Consider the following 23,099-nt stretch of genomic DNA (forward strand, 5'->3'; position numbering starts at 1 on the left):
CAGTCTGCTTGCAGTAGAAGCACTCAGTTTCAGGCTTAGATCCAGGTTTGGGTTTCTTCTCTTGAGTAGCAACTTGTTTGCTGTTCTTTTTGAAGTTCCCCTTCTTCTTCCCTTTGCCCTTTTTCTTGAAACTAGTGGTCTTGTTGACCATCAACACTTGATGCTCCTTCTTGATTTCTACCTCCGCAGCTTTCAGCATTGCGAAGAGCTCGGGAATAGTCTTATTCATCCCTTGCATATTATAGTTCATCACGAAGCTCTTGTAGCTTGGTGGCAGTGATTGGAGAATTCTGTCAATGACGCAATCATCTGGAAGATTTACTCCCAATTGAATCAAGTGATTATTATACCCAGACATTTTGAGTATGTGCTCACTGACAGAACTGTTCTCCTCCATCTTGCAGCTATAGAACTTATTGGAGACTTCATATCTCTCAATCCGGGCATTTGCTTGAAATATTAACTTCAACTCCTGGAACATCTCATATGCTCCATGACGTTCAAAACGTCGTTGAGGTCCCGATTCTAAGCCGTAAAGCATGGCACACTGAACTATCAAGTAGTCATTAGCTTTGCTCTGCCAGACGTTCATAACATCTGGTGTTGCTCCAGTAGCAGGCCTGGCACCCAGCGGTGCTTCCAGGACGTAATTCTTCTGTGCAGCAATGAGGATAATCCTCAAGTTACGGACCCAGTCCGTGTAATTGCTACCATCATCTTTCAACTTTGCTTTCTCAAGGAACGCATTAAAATTCAATGGAACAACAACACGAGCCATCTATCTACAATCAAGTATAAACAAGCAAGATACTATCAGGTACTAAGTTTCATGATAAATTTAGGTTCAATTAATTTACTTAAAGAACTCCCACTTAGATAGACATCCCTCTAATCCTCTAAGTGATTACGTGATCCAAATCAACTAAACCATGTCCGATCATCACGTGAGATGGAGTAGTTTCATTGGTGAACATCACTATGTTGATCATATCTACTATATGATTCACGCTCGACCTTTCGGTCTCCGTGTTCCGAGGCCATATATGTATATGCTTGGCTCGTCAAGTATAACCTGAGTATTCCGCGTGTGCAACTGTTTTGCACCCATTGTATTTGAACGTAGAGCCTATCACACCCGATCATCACGTGGTGTCTCAGCACGAAGAACTTTCGCAACGGTGCATACTCAGGGAGAACACTTCTTGATAATTAGTGAGAGATCATCTTATAATGCTACCATCAAACAAAGCAAGATAAGATGCATAAAAGATAAACATCACATGCAATCAATATAAGTGATATGATATGGCCATCATCATCTTGTGCTTGTGATCTCCATCTTTGAAGCACCGTCGTGATCACCATCGTCACCGGCGCGACACCTTGATCTCCATCGTAGCATCGTTGTTGTCTCGCCAATCTTATGCTTCCACGACTATCGCTACCGTTTAGTGATAAAGTAAAGCATTACAGCGCGATTGCATTGCATACAATAAAGCGACAACCATATGGCTCCTGCCAGTTGCCGATAACTCGGTTACAAAACATGATCATCTCATACAATAAAATTTAGCATCATGTCTTGACCATATCACATCACAACATGCCCTGCAAAAACAAGTTAGACGTCCTCTACTTTGTTGTTGCAAGTTTTACGTGGCTGCTACGGGCTTAAGCAAGAACCAACCTTACCTATGCATCAAAACCACAACGATAGTTTGTCAAGTTGGTGCTGTTTTAACCTTCGCAAGGACCGGGCGTAGCCACACTCGGTTCAACTAAAGTTGGAGAAACTGTCACCCGCAAGCCACCTATGTGCAAAGCACGTCGGGAGAACAGGTCTCGCGTAAGCGTACGCGTAATGTTGGTCCGGGCCGCTTCGTCCAACAATACCGCCGAACCAAAGTATGACATGCTGTTAAGCAGTATGACTTATATCGCCCACAACTCACTTGTGTTCTACTCGTGCATATAACATCAACATATAAAACCTAGGCTCGGATGCCATTGTTGGGGAACGTAGTAATTTCAAAAAAATTCCTATGCACACGCAAGATCATGGTGATGCATAGCAACAAGAGGGGAGAGTGTGATCTACATACCCTTGTAGACCGACAGCGGAAGCGTTAGCACAACGCGGTTGATGTAGTCGTACGTCTTCACGGCCCGACCGATCAAGCACCGAAACTACGGCACCTCCGAGTTTTAGCACACGTTCAGCTCGATGACGATCCCCGGACTCCGATCCAGCAAAGTGTCGGGGAAGAGTTCCGTCAGCACGACGGCGTGGTGACGATCTTGATGTACTATCGTCGTAGGGCTTCGCCTAAGCACCGCTACAATATTATCGAGGATTATGGTGGAAGGGGGCACCGCACACGGCTAAGAATATGATCACGTGGATCAACTTGTGTCTATGGGGTGCCCCTTGCCTCCGTATATAAAGGATCCAAGGGGGGGTGCGGCCGGCCCTAGTAGGAGGTGCGCAGGAGGAGTCCTACTCCTAGCGGGAGTAGGACTCCCCTCCCTTTCCTTGTCCAAGTAGGAGAGGGGGAAGGAAGGGAGAGAGGAGAGGAAGGAAAGGGGGGGGCGCCCCTCCCTCCTTGTCCAATTCGGACTAGGGGGAGAGGGGGCGCGCGGCCTGCCCTGGCAGCCCCTCCTCTTCTCCACTTTATGCCCATGAGGCCCATTAACCCCCCGGGGGGTTCCGGTAAACCCCCGGTGCTCCGGTTTTATCCGAAACTTCCCCGGAACACTTCCGGTGTCCGAATATAGCCGTCCAATATATCAATCTTTATGTCTCGACCATTTTGAGACTCCTCGTCATGTCCGTGATCACATCCGGGACTCCGAACTAACTTCGGTACATCAAAACTCATAAACTCGTAATATAACTGTCATCGAAACCTTAAGCGTGCGGACCCTACGGGTTCGAGAACAATGTAGACATGACCAAGACACGTCTATGGTCAATAACCAATAGCGGAACCTGGATGCTCATATTGGCTCCTACATATTCTACGAAGATCTTTATCGGTCAGACCGCATAACAACATACGTTGTTCCCTTTGTCATCGGTATGTTACTTGCCCGAGATTCGATCGTCGGTATCTCAATACCTAGTTCAATCTCGTTACCGGCAAGTCTCTTTACTTGTTCCGTAATACATCATCTCGCAACTAACTCATTAGTTGCAATGCTTGCAAGGCTTATGTGATGTGCATTACCGAGAGGGCCCAGAGATACCTCTCCGACAATCGGAGTGACAAATCCTAATCTCGAAATACGCCAACCCAACATGTACCTTTGGAGACACCTGTAGAGTACATTTATAATCACCCATTTACGTTGTGACGTTTGGTAGCACACAAAGTGTTCCTCCGGCAAACGGGAGTTGCATAATCTCATAGTCATAGGAACATGTATAAGTCATGAAGAAAGCAATAACAACATACTAAACGATCGGGTGCTAAGCTAATGGAATGGGTCATGTCAATCAGATCATTCACCTAATGATGTGATCCCGTTAATCAAATAACAACTCTTTGTTCATGGTTAGGAAACATAACCATCTTTGATTAACGAGCTAGTCAAGTAGAGGCATACTAGTGACACTCTGTTTGTCTATGTATTCACACATGTATTATGTTTCCGGTTAATACAATTCTAGCATGAATAATAAACATTTATCATGATATAAGGAAATAAATAATAACTTTATTATTGCCTCTAGGGCATATTTCCTTCAGGAGCGCCTCTGCATCGTCCCCCACGTCGCCGTCTTCAACCACGGCTACCTCACGCCGTTGCCGAATCCGCCACACCGAGCCCTCCCCGAACCCATTTGAGCACACTTACAGGGCCCGATGAGCAGTCGCCGTCCTCTCCCCTCTCTCACTAGGCCGCCTCACTCTCGAGCTTGCTCGCCGCTACCATCGTAGCTCGCGGCCGCCCCGCTCCATAGCCGCCGTGGCCATGCTTGCCGTCGAGATCTGTCGAGCACGGCACCGTGCCCAGCACGCTTCGAGCAACCCAACGCACCTCGCCGCGCCTCCTCCCGTGCCTCTTAGTGCGATCACCGTCCGCGCCCGAAGCCGCCATCGCCGCCTTTGCTCATTGCCGACGCCTCTGCCGGCCACCTTCGTCCGTTCCGACACTACAGATCGACGTGCGGAGGAGTACCCGTTCGAACACAGGCAAAACTGCGTGAAACGGTGTCCCGTAGTACCATCCCCATCGTCGCCCGAGCGTGACCGCCGCCCTCGCTGCTCGTCGGCGCCGCTCCGGCCAACTCCGGCGATGCCACCGCCCCCAGTTGATGCGCCTTCGTGCGCTCGTTCGAACGCGCCTAGCCGCACCTCTCCCCGTGCTCCGTAGCATTTTCCAGCGAAGTCCGGCGATGCTCCACCGCGTTGAGCTCGCCGAAGCCAACTACGGCGCCGTCCGCCGACGTGGCTGGCCGGGCCCCACCCCTGGGTCGCTGCCGGCAGGCCCCACGGGCCCCGTTGACTAGGTTGGCCCAGTCAATGTGCTGACTGGGCAGCCCAGTGGCGCTGACATGCGGGACCCACCGCATAATTATTTTACCTAAAACATTTTTATAATTAAAATCAATTAGTTAGATAAATGAGGCACTGACAGGTGGGGTCCAGTAGTTAACTAACCTAATTTTAGTTAGTTTAAACTTCTGTTAGTCCACTGTCTATGACAGGTAGGACCCACTGGTCAGTTTGACCTGGTCAGCCGCTTTGTTGACTGCTGAGGTCATCATCACGTCATGCTGACGTCATATTCCTTTTTTGTTATTATAAATAAATCTAGAAAATGGTTTAATCTTTGAAAAATCATAGAAATTAAACCGTAACTCCGATGAAAATGTTTTCTACATGAAAGTTTCTCAGAAAAATCCAACAAATCCGGATACATGGTCCGTTCATCTATCACATGCCCCTAGCATGCTGGACATGGAACTTTTCCCCTCTTTTCCTGTGTCCGGAATCCGCCTAACGCCGGGAATTCATCCTTGGATGTTTATCCCCTCTGTCTGCAACGTGTAGTACTATGTTAGGTCAACCCTAATTCTGCTTATCGTCATGTCATGCTTAGTATTGCATATGTTTGCTTGTATTTATTGTTTCTTCCCCCTCTTCTCTCCAGTAGCCCCCGAGACTGATGCCGCCCCTGTGATCGACTACGTCGACGACACTTCTTCTTTTTCAACAGAGCTTCTAGGCAAGCAAACCCCCCTTGAGCATTCCGATATCGCCCATTTCTTTCCCTCTCATGCTTGCATTAGAACTGCTACTGCTTTCTGTACGATCCTACTCTGATGCATAGCCTGTTGTTGTTACCTGCTTTCATACCTTACCTGCTTATCCTAAACTGCTTAGTATAGGTTGGTTAGTGATCCATCAGTGACCCCACCTTGTCCCAGTTGCCTCGCTTTATGTTTGATGACTCGATCAACGTGATCGACGTCCAGGCCCCGGCATCGCACATCACCCCCTAGTTGTACGACTCTGTAGAGTTACCATCGAGTGCCGAGGGTGGAACCTCTTACATCACTCATGATGAGATCTCTGTAGTGTAGCTATCCGGTCATGGTCATCGAGGGTGATTTCCTCCTTAACTACTTAAGATACGACAGTGGCGTGCAACCCCTCTAGTGTGAACCTCGAGGGTGAATCCTCTTACGTTCACCTTGATGATTACATCGAGTGGAATTCACCGGGGGTGATTCCTCGGGTTTTCCCCTTGGTGTTAGACACACAGTTACTATGGTTACTATGATTTTGCACTGAGCCATGCTACTAAAGACGGGTCGGCCCTGAGGGGTACCCGTGCGAGCTTAATAACGAGTGATGTGGAGTCGGGTTGACTTGGAAGGTGCCCGTGAGATACTTACGAGGCGTGGCCGGGCATTCTTAGCCCTTGCCGCAAGTACCCGAGACGGGGCAACGGGGTCACATCTTTCGTGAGTCTCTGCTTGTTACCGCGTGCTCCTAATCCACTACGATTTGGATATTTGATCCAAGGGCCTCTGGCCTGATAGCACTAACCATCACATGGGCATAGTATGGGCATTCTGCGTCGTATACATCAGCTGAAGCTTAATAGACGTCAGCGACTGAGTGGCGCGCGCCGGGTTGAACTCCGTAAGCTGCTGCCTTCTTGAAGGAGGTAGCTAGGTCTGCTCACCGGCCGCCCACGCAACGTGCATGAGTTCCCGGGGCGATGGCCCATGACCCCTGGGGGCATAGGCTTAGTCCGACGTGTTGACCTCTCTATTAAGCCTAGGTTGGTGTCAGGACCGGATTTTCGGGATATTAATTTCCCAAAAGCGGCCCTTGTGCTCACCAGCCCCAGGATTACTGTTAGCTGACGAGACACCAACTTGTTACAGAAACTCCAAGCAAACTACAAAATATGTAGTACAAGACCATTTTGGCCTATGGGTACAACAATTGGTTTCTAGTGGTTGATGGCGGAAGCGGTTTGCGGATCATCGGCGTCTATGGGACTCCATTTCCCACAAGAACAGCTGACCAGGATAACTCCTATCTTCGCGAGGCTGCCATCATCATTGTGTAGGTTCCAGGGTTGTCATCACAACGCTCCTCTCCATGCAAGAAATCTGGCCAAGACAATAGCCAGGGACAAGCCAGTGAGTACTTTGAATGTACTCACAAACATTAAGAACACAGGTATAATATAGCCACTGATAATCATGCTTTGAAATATTCTATGATTACTTCGTCAATTATGAAATAAGGTTCATGATGCGCGCAAGCAGATCATTCAAATAAAACATGAGTAAACAATCAGGGAGTAGAAATGAAAAGCACCGATCAGGTGTCTGAAGCGACACCTCGAAAGGATAATAATATGAAGCATGCCTCAGTCGGGCGTCTGAGCGACACCACAGAAAGGGCTTATATATAAAGGGAATAACAAGCATGCCACAGTTGGGCGTCTGTGCGACACCACATAAAGGGCTTATAAGTAAATGAAATAACAAGCATGCCACAGTCGGGCGTCTGTGCGACACCACGTAAAGGGCTTATAAGTAAATGAAATGACAAGCATGCCACAGTCGGGCGTCTGTGCGACACCTCATAAAGGACTTATATAAGAATAATCAAAGTGAATATCCAGGAGGTAGAACCGTCCCAGGGATACTCAATAATTCAAATAACATAAATGGTTAGTCCATAATAACAATCATAATCATCATACGCCACAAGTCATGATCCATGTTTTGGTTCAGCAGTTTTTCCTCCGAAGACCGACACTAAGACCGACACTTAACCCATCCCAGACTATAGTCCTTAACCATGGACACGGCTATCCGAATAGGTATAATATCTCTATAGAGGGTATACTCTTTACCCACGAGTAACGGATTCCTTTAGCCCATCGGGACTAATTCCGTCTACGGTCTTTTAATTGAAAACCCACCTAACCGCACACACCAGCCAAACTCACTGGTGTCTGGAATCACCCTTGACACCCGTTAAGCAAAACTCTAAGTGGGGAGGCTACAACCTCAACTTAGCATGGGATCACAAAATTTATACCGCGCGCAAACTGGGGGAGCTACCCCCTTCGGCTACAACCAAAAACACCCATGCCCCCGGACCAGGTGGCATGCCTACCGGGGGCCTCCGGTATCTTCCACCATGGCCTCTCTGTACGGTGTGTGCTAGGAAAGGGGTTGACAACTTACTGAACCGTACCCTACCTGTGGCAGGAACGAGTGGTAGTATGAAACAAGTATGGGGGTTACCGGAACAAGACTCGATCTATGGTCGACTCGGGAGGTTTAAGTATTTCTAGCATGGTTAGTATAACAAATATGTTTCAAACCAACAGACAGTATCACTACTCATCATACCTCATCCTGCCATACCGGACACAACCGTCCCTTGGGGGAACCAGAGATAAGCTCATGTCTACCCAAGACAGAGACTTTCTCGGCTTCCTTCCGGTAGGCATAAAAGGCATGTGAAAATGATTACTATCGCAACATATCAAGCTCCAATAGCATGAGATCATCAGTATGCAAGTATGATCATATCCTCACAAACACATAACGGATACTCCGTGTCACGGTGGTGTTGTAACTGTATCAAACAACACACGATAATATTATGCCTGAGTTCAGAAATGCTTGCCTTCAAGTTGTGGAGAGGCAGGGTGCACTCAAAACTTTTGAAAGTTCCCTTCTTCCTCATCCAAAAATCCTATTTTAAATAAATTTAAATTAACACATACTTTCACAATAGTACAAAAAAAAGTTGTTTGAATTTTTTTCAAATAAATATGAAAATAAACTAGACAATATTTGGGAAACAACAGAAAAAGAATCAAGTCATTTGGATTTATATTTTAAAAGTTATAGCCAGTCAAAGTTTAGTCAAATTCTGTTTTTAAAATAAAACAGAAAAAGAAAACGTTTTAAATAGGTATACGCCTTCGGGGCAGGGGAGACGTACTCGAGACTTTACGCTTCCACCGATCCAGCGTGGACTAGCGCGTGGGTCACTGACAGTGGGTCCACGGGGCCCACTGGTCAGGTTTGACCAGTCGCCTCTCCCTCCTCTTCCTCTGCCCGAGTTGAGGCGGGACTCCGGCGATCGATGCCGGCGAACGACGGCTCCTCGAGGGCATCCGAGGGCAGGGATGGACCCGTAAGACCGGGGCGGTCCTCCCGGTGGTCGTTGGGTCGGCGGGGGTGGAGGGAGTCGCCGGCGGCGAGCTCCGCGGCGGAGGAGGCTTCGGGAGCAATGTGGGTTTGGGCTACGGTGGTTCTCGAGCGAGTTTGAGGTGTTGGGTCGCTCCACGAGATCGAGGGGGAGGGGATGGTGGCATTGGTTGGATGGGGGAGGCTCTGGTCGCGTCGAGCGGAGCCGGAGGGTGGCGGCGGCCGAGCCTACCGGAGATGGGGAAGACGACCTCCTCTCGTCATTCTCTGGCTATGGGGGGCACTTGGAGGATGGTATGAGGCTGCCTGAGGGCTTAGACGAGCTCGAGGGCCTCCTTTTATAGTGCAACAAGGTCGGTTCCGACGGTGGCCGTGGATAAGTTCGTCGGCGGCCGCCGTTCTGTAGGGGGCAGTGCGACGTGGCGGCGACGAGTGCTAGCGGACGGCCTTGCGGATGAGGTCGGGCTGTTCCACAAGCGAGCTGGCGCGCTGGTGTGGCTTGGACGGTGCTGCCATGGCCGGGGCCTGATGCGGCCGTCAGCTAGCCGCCACGGCCGACCTGACGGCGGCGCTATGGGGTGCCAGAGGTGGTCGGGGTGGCTTTGCGGTGTAGGAGGACATGGGGCGCGCTGGCTTCGGTTGGCCAAGGGCCGGAACGGGCGCGGGGTGGGAGGCAGTGAGACGCGGCGGCTCGGTGCACGCGCGTGCAAAACGTGCGCTCTGGGCGCGCCCAGAGCACACACGCTAGGTGTTCGGCGAAATTCCAAGTCATGCCAGGGGACTCCAATCCACAAGAGGTTAAGCAGGGAGGGGCTATAGGCTAGGGCAAAGCTATGTGACATGCTGGTTAGGCAAGGCAAGCAAGTCCAGTGTGCAAACTAAAAACCATGCCAAAACTGGCCATGCACACCAGGTGTTTGCCAGAATGCCAATGGCATCAAGGCAACTCTTGGGGTGGCCCAAATCTCCAGATTGGGGTCTCTTTAGATGATACAGAGGGTGGTGGGGTTAGTTTGCCAAAAGCTCAAACTTGTTAGTGCAAGTTTTGCAAAACTTCAGTTCTGGGCAGGAGGAAAAGGGCATGTTTGCATGCCTTTAAAAATCCTCCAATGAGTCCACTCTCCTGGACTTAAGGGTTTTGCAAGGAGTACTACAAGCAGGAGAAAGCTCATGGTCACTAGAGCAAAATTTAATAGGGATGCAGTATAAATCACCAAGCTGGACCAGAATGAAAAAGAGGTTGATTCACTCAAATTTTTCAAAGAACAACAATGGGTTTTTGCATAAAGTTGAATAATATACTCCTATTAACATCCCATAATTTTGGTGGAGGCTAGAAATAAATATTTAAAGGGGTTGTAGTGCAAAATTGCTCTCTGGGCCAGATTTGAAAACTTGGTGTAGAGCTCGAAATATCCAAAGAATGAAACATATTTTTGCATAAAAGTGATTTAAAAACATCACATGACCTCCCCAAATTTTGGTGAAAATTTTAAATAAATTTATCAAGTGGTTGTAGTTCAAAAAGAGCTCCAAAACTAATGAAAAATCATTTTAGGGAATAAAGCTCAGAGATGAATAATTATGCAAGTAAATCCCACTGATAATAGAAATGTTTTTCTTGAAAGGGCAAACAATTCCAATAATATATTTGGAAAGTTCTTCACTTGAGGTAAAAACTCCATAATAATAAGGTAAAGAAAGGCCCTGAAAACAAAGGAAAAATCCAGAAAATAAAAGTTTAAATTTCCTGGCAAAATTTGTAATCAATAAAACAAGGGTAAAATTTTTGGGGTGTCACAACACTACCCCCCTTAAGAAAAAATCTCGTCCTCGAGATTTGCTAAGGGTCGTTTTGAAAATATTGCTCCTATCTGCTGAAACCAAACAGATTACTCATAACACATACTTGGGTACATCACATAAGTTGCAACACATAAATAAACATAGCTATGACGTTTACAATGAAAACGGTAAAAGGACAGAATCCCGAGAAAACATCTCTGGTACTGGGACACACTCTTCTTCTATCGGGGGAAGCGGGTTGATCAGTCGATGAACGCGTCTCTCTTGGTCGGGTCTCAGTGGTCTGCCGATGGCGATCTGAGGATTTAAATCAGCGAGGCTGTGGAGATAACCCATCACTCGTTGGGTCAAACGCTCTTGAGTGATGACATACTGAACAAGGTTGGCCAGTACTGGGTCTCTCTCAATTCGTCCACCGGGAAAAGATGTCACTTCCCCCGGTGCTGCACGGCTCGGAAAGTAATAATACCCTCATTCGCTGGCATAGGGTACTGCGAGTCGAAGGCGAACAAGCGCTTCGTGTGCAGCCGCTTCTACGGCCATCTGCGGAGTTGGCATAGATTTCCCCAGGAAGGAGACTTCCGTTGGGTCTTGATTTGAGTTTATAGGAGGGATGTGCACTGCTGCCCAATATTTCGAGGTGGATGAGGTGATCCTCGACTTGCGCAGCTCGTACTGGGGTGGCTGGGTAGAACCCATGGTACTGCAGGTAAAGTCCCACAATATTTTAACAAAGCTACCTGGGGTTGCATCTGGGGTCCTCAGATAAATGCTAGGGCTCGGCATGGCAAGAAATGGTTGTGAGGGTGGTGCACAAGACGAGGGGTACTTGGCACGGTCACGAGGTGGCCTTTTATATAGCAACTGGGCTGGGTTATTTACCGCAGTGAGGGGCAACTGTTTGTCGGTTCTGCTCTCATGGGGGTCGGGGTCAAAGCCACACATACACACATCTCGCCAAAGCGACGCATTAGTGTGGGTGCCGTCGGGGTTGGTTTTGGTAGCTACACCCGGAATTAAAATGCAGCCGTACACCAACGCACTCATGCATGGCCACTATTCAAAATAGGGATGCACAAGCAGATAGCGTTCCAGCGCTATAAGGTCACACAATTACAGGATGTGGACAAGCCGAGACTCGGTACTACTCGAGTGACTTAGTCCACTACGTTCATGTGTAAGCGGGCGTGCCTTGTGGGTGCCGAGGCTCCTCCATTGGCCTCACCGTCGGGGTTAGCTGGAGGGGGTTGAGGAACTGTAGGGTCGGGGTAGCAATGATGACCATCACGGGGATTGTTGGCCACAATCCCATTGGAGTGTGTTCCCAAAAGGCGACGAAGCACTTCTGGGGTCATCAAAGTACCTTGGTTGATGGCCGGGGCTGACCTCAAGGTCTCGATCGGTTGCCCGAATAGCACGACTGGGTTGTCGGCGTCGGGCTCATCTTCTCTTCTTGCTGGGGGTCGGCAGATCAGTTCTCCACGAGTTGCGATCAGATCTAGGGTGATTTGATCGAACAGTCCCTCTAGTGCACTTACATAGCGCACCAGATGCAATAATGCAGGATCCGTCTCGTGGTCTCCGTTGGCAACTTGGGGTGCTCTACCATACCCATCACGGCTGGGGTAGTAGTAGAAGGAGCGACAGTTAACTCTGGGCGACAAGTGCCGGAGTTGAACTATAGCCTCTCGAGCAGCTAGTTGGATGGCTTGTGGCTCAAAGGAAGTTGTCCTTCCGGTGAACCTGTAGGGGCGTTCTGGCGATAGACCCCTACCATAGACGTGCACAGTGGCCCAAAATTGACGGCTCTCACCGCTCATGGACCCTTGGTACACAACATATTCTGGGGGCTCTTCTAACGCAAAGGCACGGCGGGTGAGGTTTGCTAGCACGGTCACGAAACCTCCAAGGTTGGTTGCTGTGGTCTTATTGTGAACAATGGGGCCAGGCATTATAACTCGGTTTGGGGCAGAGGCTGTGCTGGGTTGAGGCTAGCTTGCCCTTTTTATAGAAAAAGGGGATGGAGTCTTCCTTCGCACGCTTGCAAAAAAGACTATTCAGGGGCCGGTCACTGGCGTGTGACTGACAGGTTAGGCTGATAGGTTGGGCACCGACTGCCAAAAGGTGTCGGGTCACTGTGAGGCTATCTTACACGAGAAGCTTGGCCGGGGTTTGGTTAAGGTCTGGTGGGTTGGTTTACCTAGGTTTTCGACCTGGCTAAGATAGGATTAGCCAATGGTCAGCCTGGCTCTGATACCATGTTTGTCAGGACCGGATTTTCGGGATATTAATTTCCCAAAAGCTGCCCTTGTGCTCACCAGCCCCAGGATTACTGTTAGCTGACGAGACATCAACTTGTTACACAAACTCCAAGCAAACTACAAAATATGTAGTACAAGACCATTCTGGCCTATGGGTACAACAATTGGTTTCTAGTGGTTGATGGCGGAAGCGGTTTGCGGATCATCGGCGTCTATGGGACTCCATTTCCCACAGGAACAGCTGACCAGGATAACTCCTATCTTTGCGAGGCTGCTATCATCATTGTGTAGGTTCCGGGGTTGTCATCACAATGCTCCTCTCCATGCAAGAAATCTGGCCAAGACAATAGCCAGGGACAAGCCAGTGAGTACTTTGAATGTACTCGCAAACATTAAGAACACAGGTATAATATAGCCATTGATAATCATGCTTTGAAATATTCTATGATTACTTCGTCAGTTATGAAATAAGTTTCATGATGCGCGCAAGCAGATCATTCAAATAAAACATGAGTAAACAATCAGGGAGTAGAAGTGAAAAGCACCGATCGGGTGTCTGAAGCGACGCCTCGAAAGGATAATAATATGAAGCATGCCTCAGTCGGGCGTCTGAGCGACACCACAGAAAGGGGCTTATATATAAAGGGAATAACAAGCATGCCACAGTCGGGCGTCTGTGCGACACCACATAAAGGGCTTATAAGTAAATGAAATGACAAGCATGCCACAGTCGGGCGTCTGTGCGACACCACGTAAACGGCTTATAAGTAAATGAAATAACAAGCATGCCACAGTCGGGCGTCTGAGTGACACCTCATAAAGGACTTATATAAGAATAATCACAGTGAATATCCAGGAGGTAGAACCGTCACAGGGATACTCAATAATTCAAATAACATAAATGGTTAGTCCATAATAATAATCATAATCATCATACGCCACAAGTCATGATCCATGTTTTGGTTCAGCAGTTTTTCCTCCGAAGACCGACACTAAGACCGACACTTGACCCATCCCAGATTGTAGTCCTTAACCATGGACACGGCTATTCGAATAGGTATAATATCTCTATAGAGGGTGTACTCTTTACCCACGAGTAACGGATTCTTTTAGCCCATCGGGAGTAATTCTGTCTACGGTCTTTTAATTGAAAACCCACCTAACCGCACACACCAGCCAAACTCACCGGTGTCTGGAATCACCCTTGACACCCGTTAAGCAAAACTCTAAGTGGGGAGGCTACAACCTCGACTTAGCATGGGATCACAAAATTTATACCGCGCGCAAACTGGGGGAGCTACCCCCTTCGGCTACAACCGAAAACAACCATGCCCCCGGACCAGGTGGCATGCCTACCGGGGGCCTCCGGTATCTTCCACCATGGCCTCTCTGTACGGTGTGTGCTAGGAAAGGGGTTGACAACTTACTGAACTGTACCCTACCTGTGGCAGGGACAAGTGGTAGTATGAAACAAGTATGGGGGTTACCGGAACAAGACTCGATCTATGGTCGACTCAGGAGGTTTAAGTATTTCCTGCATGGTTAGTATAACAAATATGTTTCAAACCAACAGACAGTATCACTACTCAGCATACCTCATCCTGCCATACCGGACACAACCGTCCCTACGGGGAACCAGAGATAAGCTCGTGTCTACCCAAGACAGAGACTTTCTCGGCTTCCTTCCGGTAGGCATAAAAGGCATGTGAAAATGATTACTATCACAACATATCAAGCTCCAATAGCATGAGATCATCAGTATGCAAGTATGATCATATCCTCACAAACACATAACGGATACTCCGCGTCACGGTGGTGTTGTAACTGTATCAAACAACACACGATAATATTATGCCTGAGTTCAGAAATGCTTGCCTTCAAGTTGTGGAGAGGCAGGGTGCACTCAAAACTTTTGAAAGTTCCCTTCTTCCTCATCCAAAAATCCTATTTTAAATAAATTTAAATTAACACATACTTTCACAACAGTACAAAAAAGTTGTTTGAAATTTTTTCAAATAAATATGAAAATAAACTAGACAATATTTGGGAAACAACAGAAAAAGAATCAAGTCATTTGGATTTATATTTTGAAAGTTATAGCCAGTCAAAGTTTAGTCAAATTATGTTTTTAAAATAAAACAGAAAAAGAAAACATTTTAAATAGGTATACGCCTTCGGGGCAGGGGAGACGTACTCGAGACTTTACGCTTCCACTGATCCAGCGTGGACTGGCACGTGGGTCACTGACAGTGGGTCCATGGGGCCCACTGGTCAGGTTTGACCAGTCGCCTCTCCCTCCTCTTCCTCTTCCCGAGTGGAGGCGGGACTCCGGCGATTGACGCTGGCGAACGACGGCTCCTCGAGGGCATCCGAGGGCAGGGATTGACCCGTAAGACCGGGGCGGTCCTCCCGGTGGTCGTTGGGTTGGTGGGGGTGGAGAGAGTCGCCGGCGGCGAGCTCCGCGGCGGAGGAGGCTTCGGGAGCAATGTGGGTTTGGGCTACGGTGGTTCCCGAGCGAGTTTGAGGTGTTGGGTGGCTCCGCGAGATCGATGGGGAGGGGATGGTGGCACTGGTTGGACGGGGGAGGCTCTGGTCGCGTCGAGCGGAGCCGGAGGGTGGCGGCGGCCGAGCCTGCCGGAGATGGGGAAGATGGCCTCCTCCCGTCGTTCTCTGTCTGTGGGGGGCACTTGGAGGATGGTATGAGGCTGCCTGAGGGCTTAGACGGTGGCGACGAGGTCGGTTCTGACGGTGGCCGTGGATAAGATCGTCGGCGACCGCCCTTCTGTAGGGGGCAGGGCGATGTGGCGGCGACGAGAGCTAGCGGACGGCCTTGCGGATGAGGTCGGGCTGTTCCATGAGCGATCTGACGCGCTGGTGTGGCTTGGGCGGTGCTGCCACGTCCGGGGCCTGCTGCGGCCGTCAGCTAGCCACCACGGCCGACCTAACGGCGGCGCTGTGGGGTGCCAGAGGTGGTCGGGATGGCTTTGCGGTGTAGGAGGAGACGGGGCGCGCTGGCTGCGGTTGGCTAAGGGCCGGAACGGGCGCGGGGTAGGAGGTAGTGAGACGCGGCGGCTCGGTGCACGCGCGTGCAAAACGTGCGCTCTGGGCGCGCCCAGAGCACGCACGCTAGGTGTTCGGCGAAATGCCAAGTCATGCCAGGGGACTCCAATCCACAAGAGGTTAAGCAGGGAGGGGCTATAGGCTAGGGCAAAGCTATGGGACATGCTGGTTAGGCAAGGCAAGCAAGTCCAGTGTGCAAACTAAAAACCATGCCAAAACTGGCCATGCACACCAGGTGTTTGCCAGAATGCCAATGGCATCAAGGCAACTCTTGGGGTGGCCCAAATCTCCAGATTGGGGTCTCTTTAGATGATATAGAGGGTGGTGGGGTTAGTTTGCCAAAAGCTCAAACTTGTTAGTGCAAGTTTTGCAAAACTTCAGTTCTGGGCAGGAGGAAAAGGGCATGTTTGCATGCCTTTAAAATCCTCCAATGAGTCCACTCTTCTGGACTTAAGGGTTTTGCAAGGAGTACTACAAGCAGGAGAAAGCTCATGGTCACTAGAGCAAAATTTAATAGGGATGCAGTACAAATCACCAAGCTGGACCAGAATGAAAAAGAGGTTGATTCACTCAAATTTTTCAAATAACAACAATGGGTTTTTGCATAAAGTTGAATAATATACTCCTATTAACATCCCATAATTTTGGTGGAGGCTAGAAATAAATATTTAAAGGGGTTGTAGTGCAAAATTGCTCTCTGGGCCAGATTTGAAAACTTGGTGTAGAGCTCAAAATATCCAAAGAATGAAATATATTTTTGCATAAAAGTGATTTAAAAACATCACATGACCTCCCCAAATTTTGGTGAAAATTTTAAATAAATTTATCAAGTGGTTGTAGTTCAAAAAGAGCTCCAAAACTAATGAAAAATCATTTTAGGGAATAAAGCTCAGAGAGGAATAATTATGCAAGTAAATCCCACTGATAATAGAAATGTTTTTCTTGAAAGGGAAAACAATTCCAATAATATATTTGGAAAGTTTTCCACTTGAGGTAAAAACTCCATAATAATAAGGTAAAGAAAGGCCCTGAAAACAAAGGAAAAATCCAAAAAATAAAAGTTTTAATTTCTTGGCAAAAAATTTAATCAATAAAACAAGGGTAAAAATTTTGGGGTGTCACAGTCGGGTTGCGGCGTATTGTTTGGCCAAGGCCGGGCATGACCCAGGAAAGTGTGTCCGGCCGGAGTTAATCGAGCGTGGTGGGTAAGTTGGTGCACCCCTGCAGGAAAGAAAACATCTATCGATAGCATGTCCTACGGTAACGGACACTTGGAGTTGTATCCCGATCGATACAACTAGAACTGGATACTTGTGATGAGAACTGGACGATGATGAGAATTGGAATGTGTTGACACTTGGATAGTATGGCTCTGGGATTGCTTTCTCGCAGGGAGTCGAGAAAGGATCTTTGGCCGAGGTTGATAACACTTCTACTACTTTACTTTATGCTACTCTACTCCCTCCTGTTGCTGCAAGATGGTGGTTTCCAGAAGATGCTATTCTTTGATAGGCTAGGCTTTCCCCTTCCCTTCTGGCATTCTGCAGTTTAGTCCATAGATTCAACCCATTCCTTTGATACAGATGCATACTTAGTTTAGAGCAGTCACCATCCTCTCCCCTCTCTCGCGTAGGCCGCCTCACTCTCTAGCTTGCTTGCCGCTACCATCGTAGCTCGCCGCCGCCCCGCTCCATAGCCGCCGTGGCCATGCTTGCCGCCGAGCTCTGTCGAGCACGGCACCGTGCCCAGCACGCTTCGAGCAGCCCAACGCACCTTGCCGCGCCTCCTCCCGTGCCTCTTAGCATGATCACCGTCCGCGCCCGAAGCCGCCGTCGCCGCCTTTGCTCATCGCCGACGCCTCTGCAGGCCACCTTCGCCCGTTCCGACGCTGTAGATTGACGCGCGGAGGAGTACCTGTTCGAACACAGGCAAAACCGTGCGAAACGGTGTCCCGTAGCACCATCCCCATCGTCGCCCGAGCGCGACCGCCGCCCTCGTTGCTCGTCGGCGCCGCTGCGGCCAACTCCGACGACCCCACCGCCCCTAGTCGACGCGCCTTCGTGCGCTCGTTCGAACGCGCCTAGACACACCTCTCCCTGTGCCCCATAGCGATTTTCCGGCGAAGTCCGGCAATGCTCCGCCGCATTGAGCTCGTCAGAGCCAACTCTGGCGCCGTCCACCGACGTGGCTGGCCGGCCCCACCCCTGGGTCGCTGCCAGCGGGCCCCACGAGCCCCGTTGACTAGGTTGGCCCAGTCAATGTGCTGACTGGGCAGCCCAGTGGCGCTGACATGCGGGCCCCACCGCATAATTATTTTACCTAAAACATTTTTATAAATAAAATCAATTAGTTAGATAAATGAGGCACTGATAGGTGGGGTCCAGTAGTTAACTAACCTAATTTTAGTTAGTTTAAACTTCTGTTAGTACAGTGTCTATGACAGTAGGACCCACTGGTCAGTTTGACCTGGTCAGCCGCTTTGTTGACTGCTGAGGTCATCATCACGTCATGCTGACGTCATATTCCTTTTCTGTTATTATAAATAAATCTAGAAAATGGTTTAATCTTTGAAAAATCATAGAAATTAAACCGTAACTCCGATGAAAATGTTTTCTACATGAAAGTTGCTCAGAAAAATCCAACGAATCCGGATATGTGGTCCGTTCATCTATCACATGCCCCTAGCATGCTGGACATGGAACTTTCCCCCTCTTTTCCTGTGTCCGAAATCCGCCTAACGCCGGGAATTCATCCTTGGATGTTTATGCCCTCTGTCTGCAGCGTGTAGTACTACGTTAGGTCAATCCTAATTCTGCTTATCGTCATGTCATGCTTAGTATTGCATCTGTTTGCTTGTATTTACTGTTTCTTCCCCCTCTTCTCCCCGGTAGCCCCCGAGACTGATGACGCCCCTGTGATCAACTACGTCGACGACACTTCTTCTTTTTCAACAGAGCTTCAGGCAAGCAAACCCCCCTTGAGCATTCCGATATCGCCCATTTCTTTCCCTCTCATGCTTGCATTAGAACTGCTACTGCTTTCTGTACGATCCTACTCTGATGCATAGCTTGTTGTTGTTACCTGCTTTCATACCTTACTTGCTTATCCTAAACTGCTTAGTATAGGTTGGTTAGTGATCCATCAGTGACCCCACCTTGTCCCAGTTGCCTCGCTTTATATTCGATGACTCGGTCAACGTGATCGACGTCCAGGCCCCGGCATCGCACATCACCCCCCTAGTTGTACGACTCTGTAGAGTTACCATCAAGTGCCAAGGGTGGAACCTCTTACATCACTCATGATGAGATCTCTATAGTGTAGCTATCCGGTCATGGTCATCGAGGGTGATTTCCTCCTTAATTACTTCCGATATGGCAGTGGCGTGCAACCCCTCAAGTGTGAACCTCGAGGGTGAATCCTCTTACATTTACCTTGATGATTACATCGAGTGGAATTCACCAGGGGTGATTCCTTGGGTTTTCCCCTTGGTGTTAGACACACAGTTACTATGGTTACTATGACTTTGCACTAAGCCATGCTACTAAAGACGGGTCGGCCCTGAGGGGTACCCGCGCGAGCTTAATAGCGAGTGATGTGGAGTCGGGTTGACCTGGAAGGTGCCCGCGAGATACTTACGAGGCGTGGCCGGGCATTCTTAGCCCTTGCCGCAAGTACCCGAGACGGGGCAACGGGGTCACATCTTTCGTGAGTCTCTGCTTGTTACCGCGTGCTCCTAATCCACTACGATTTGGATATTTGATCCGAGGGCCTCTGGCCTGATAGCACTAACCATCACATGGGCATAGTATGGGAATTCTGCGTCGTATACATCAGCCGAAGCTTAATAGACTTCAGCGACTGAGCGGCGCGTGTCGGGTTGGACTCCGTAAGCTGCTGCCTTCTTGAAGGAGGTAGCTAGGTCTGCTCATCGGCCGCCCACGCGACGTGCATGAGTTCCCGGGGCGATGGCCCATGACCCCTGGGGGCATAGGCTTAGTCCGGCGTGTTGACCTCTCTATTAAGCCTAGGTCGGGTTGCGGCGTATTGTTTGGCCGAGGTCGGGCATGACCTAGGAAAGTGTGTCCGGCCGGAGTTAATCGAGCGTGGTGGGTAAGTTGGTGCACCCCTGCAGGGAAGAAAACATCTATCGATAGCATGTCCTACGGTAACGGACACTTGGAGTTGTATCCCGATCGATACACCTAGAACTGGATACTTGTGATGAGAACTGGATGGTGATGAGAATTGGAATGTGTTGACACTTGGATAGTATGGCTCTGGGATTGCTTTCTCGCAGGGAGTCGAGAAAGGATCTATGGCCGAGGTTGATAACACTTCTACTACTTTACTTTATGCTACTCTACTCCCTCATGTTACTGCAAGATGGTGGTTTCCAGAAGATGCTAGTCCTCGATAGGCTAGGCTTTCCCCTTCCCTTCTGGCATTCTGCAGTTTAGTCCACAGATTCAACCCATTCCTTTGATACAGATGCATACTTAGTTTAGATCTGATGTAAGTCTTGCGAGTATTTTGGATGAGTACTCACGGTTGCTTTGCTACTTCTTTTTCCCCATACCCGATTGTTGCGACCAGATGATGGATCCCAGGAGCCAGACGACGCCACTGATGACTTCTACTACCCGGAGGATGCCTACTACTACGTGAAGACCGCAGACGACTAGGAGTAGTCAGGAGGCTCCCAGGCAGGAGGCTTTTCGATCATTGTTGCTTTTGTGCTAGCCTTCTTAAGGCAAACTTGTCTAACTTATGTCTGTACTCAGATATTGTTGCTTCCGCTGACTCTTGTGTATTCGAGCTTATGTATTCGAGCCCTCGAGGCCCCTGGCTTGTAATATAAAGCTTGTATTATTTTAATTTGTGTCTAGAGTTGTGTTGTGATATCTTCCTGTGAGTCCTTGATCTTGATCGTACACATTTGCATGTATGATTAGTGTACAATTAATCGAGGGCGTCACAGTGTTTCAACTGATCCAACCAAGGTGGCAGCAGTTGCAGATTGGCCACTACCTACTACACCAACATAACTTCGAGGATTCTTGGGTTCATGTGGCTATTATAGGAGATTTGTCAATTTTTTTGGAACAATTGCAAGACCACTGCATGATGTACTTAGGAAGGACAGTTTCCAGTGGACACCAACTCAAACCCTAGCCTTTCAGGATTTAAAACAAGCAATGATCAGTGCCCCAGTGCTTGCACTTCCCAACTTCTTTGAACCTTTCACTTTGGAAACAGATGCTTCTCGAGGATACTTAATGTTCCCGGGCGACCTCCGCGGTTTGCGTGGGGCCACAGTACCTGTGTCGTTGGAGGTACAAAAGCGATAGTGCTTGGAGGACAAACTGGAGAAGAGTGGATGCTCACCGAAGTACATGAGCTCTCTCTGGCTAGTAGTAACTCTGTTTGAAGTCTATATAAAGGTCTTTCAACCAAGCTTCCATGAAAACAAATGAGACCTTTCAAGTGGCGTTAAGCTTGATTGTCTTCACCACCGGGCGGGGGCACTGAATGTTTGGCGCCATGAATGGATGTATTTGCTCGGAAGTGAGATATGGTTGGGTCTCAAGTAAAGATTAAACCTCTTAAACCGGGGTTGCTCGCTTTATGTAGCTAATGGGTAGTGATATGTTTTTTTCTCTCTTGTTGCTGTTTGTTTGGTCTTTTACCAGATAAGTATAATTCATAAGCTACTCTCATGGAATGAGTATCAGTTTTATGTATTCTCAGACTATTCTGACATCCATTCTGTTAGGATAAAAAAGGACTACTCTGTACAGATGAGCCCTCTCTTGTATTCTGTGAAACTGTGATAGTTATGAGATGTATGGATGGTCTTGGATCAATCCTCTTTTTTTGTTAAGACATGTAACAGGCTGTAGCAAGTTTTCCTCTAAGGTGAGCATCTTAGCTCGTTGTGTTAACTTTTCTTTTCTTTGTTCCTCTCTTGCTGCTGTAGACAAATAATGTACAGTTCTTTTTGTGTGTAACAATGCTGAACTGTCATGTTCTAATCGCCATTTTTGTAACATTCTGAAACTCTGAGATTGCAGTACTTCAGTATTTTCTTTTTTTGACCCGAAGTACTTCAGTATTGATAAGACAGTAAAAGGGATCCATCTAAAAAAACAGTAACAGGGAAATTGCTAGCTGTCGTCTCGTTTCGTTTAGCCTGCACAACATAGTACTGCACTTGCAATTCCATTACAGCAGCAAGCTTTGCGGTACACATTTTAAGCATGCTTAAAAGGTGTTCACTGACACAAAATTTACATTACAAAACAGATCATCTTATACGACTAGAAATGGACTCTGAAGCGATGACGTAGAATGGTTGTAGAGCACGCATCCTACGCAGCAGACGCCGGGACGTCGGCGGTGCGAGTGAACCACGGGCACTGGAGCGCCGTGGCCGCGGGCAGACGCTCGCCGGGGTCGCACGTGAGGAGCCCCTCTAAAACCTCGAACCCGTCGCGCGACAGGCGCTCCTCGGGAAACATCTCCCGCAGCCGATACTGCCCAGCGCCGCCGAGCACGCCGGAGATTCTGTGAAGCTGGTCGACTGCGTTCTTTCCCGGGAACAGCGGCTCTCCGGTGAGCAGCTCCGCCATGACGCAGCCGAGCGACCAGGCGTCCACGAGCTCGTCGTAGTCCGGCCTCCCCAGGAGCATCTCGGGAGCCATGTACCAGCGCGTGCCGGCCCGGCTGCGCGGCGGCGGCGCGCTGGCCATGGACACGGCCAGCCCGAGGTCGCATATCTTCACCGCGCCCTCGCCGCCGACGAGGACGTTCCCGGGCTTGATGTCCCGGTGGACGATGCCGCGCTCGTGCATCCTCCCGGCTCCGCTCAGGAGCTGCCGCATGACGCGCCGCGTCTCCTCCTCCGTGAACGGCCGGCGGCGAGCGCGCAGGACGTGGGCGAGGCTCGGGCCGACGTGCTCCAGGACGAGGCTGCACTGCCCGGTGCGGGGGTCCCGCGCGATGCCGTGCAAGCCGACGACCGAGGGGTGGCCGCGGCACGCCGCGAGGTAGCACGCCTCGCGCAGCAGGTCGCGGTGGAGCGAGTGTGCACGGTGGCGCTTCCTCTGGCCATCGCCGCCGCCGTCGGGTGAGCGCACCAGGAACTTGAGGGCGACGTCCTCTCCGGTGGCGCGGTGGCGCGCCTTGACGACGACGCCGAAGCCGCCAGCCCCGAGCACGCGCGTCAGCTCGTAGTCCTCGGTGCTCCCGATGCGCCGTCTCTTGCGGGA

At 49.4% G+C, this 23,099-nt stretch overlaps 1 protein-coding gene across 1 annotated transcript in view; it reads left to right on the plus strand.

Annotated features, from left to right (window-relative positions):
• LOC123148788 (adagio-like protein 1) overlaps positions 1 to 21,712 on the plus strand; it is a 38,085-nt gene extending 16,373 nt beyond the window's left edge. Inside the window, exon 3 of the mRNA XM_044568273.1 lies at positions 21,100 to 21,712. Within this exon, the coding sequence (XP_044424208.1) occupies positions 21,100 to 21,259 (160 nt within the window). The 3' untranslated portion in view covers positions 21,260 to 21,712. The remainder of the gene's footprint in view (positions 1 to 21,099) is intronic.
• Positions 21,713 to 23,099: the final 1,387 nt, after the last annotated feature.

Source organism: Triticum aestivum, chromosome 7A, assembly GCF_018294505.1.
Source record: "Triticum aestivum cultivar Chinese Spring chromosome 7A, IWGSC CS RefSeq v2.1, whole genome shotgun sequence".
Taxonomy (NCBI): domain Eukaryota; kingdom Viridiplantae; phylum Streptophyta; class Magnoliopsida; order Poales; family Poaceae; genus Triticum; species Triticum aestivum.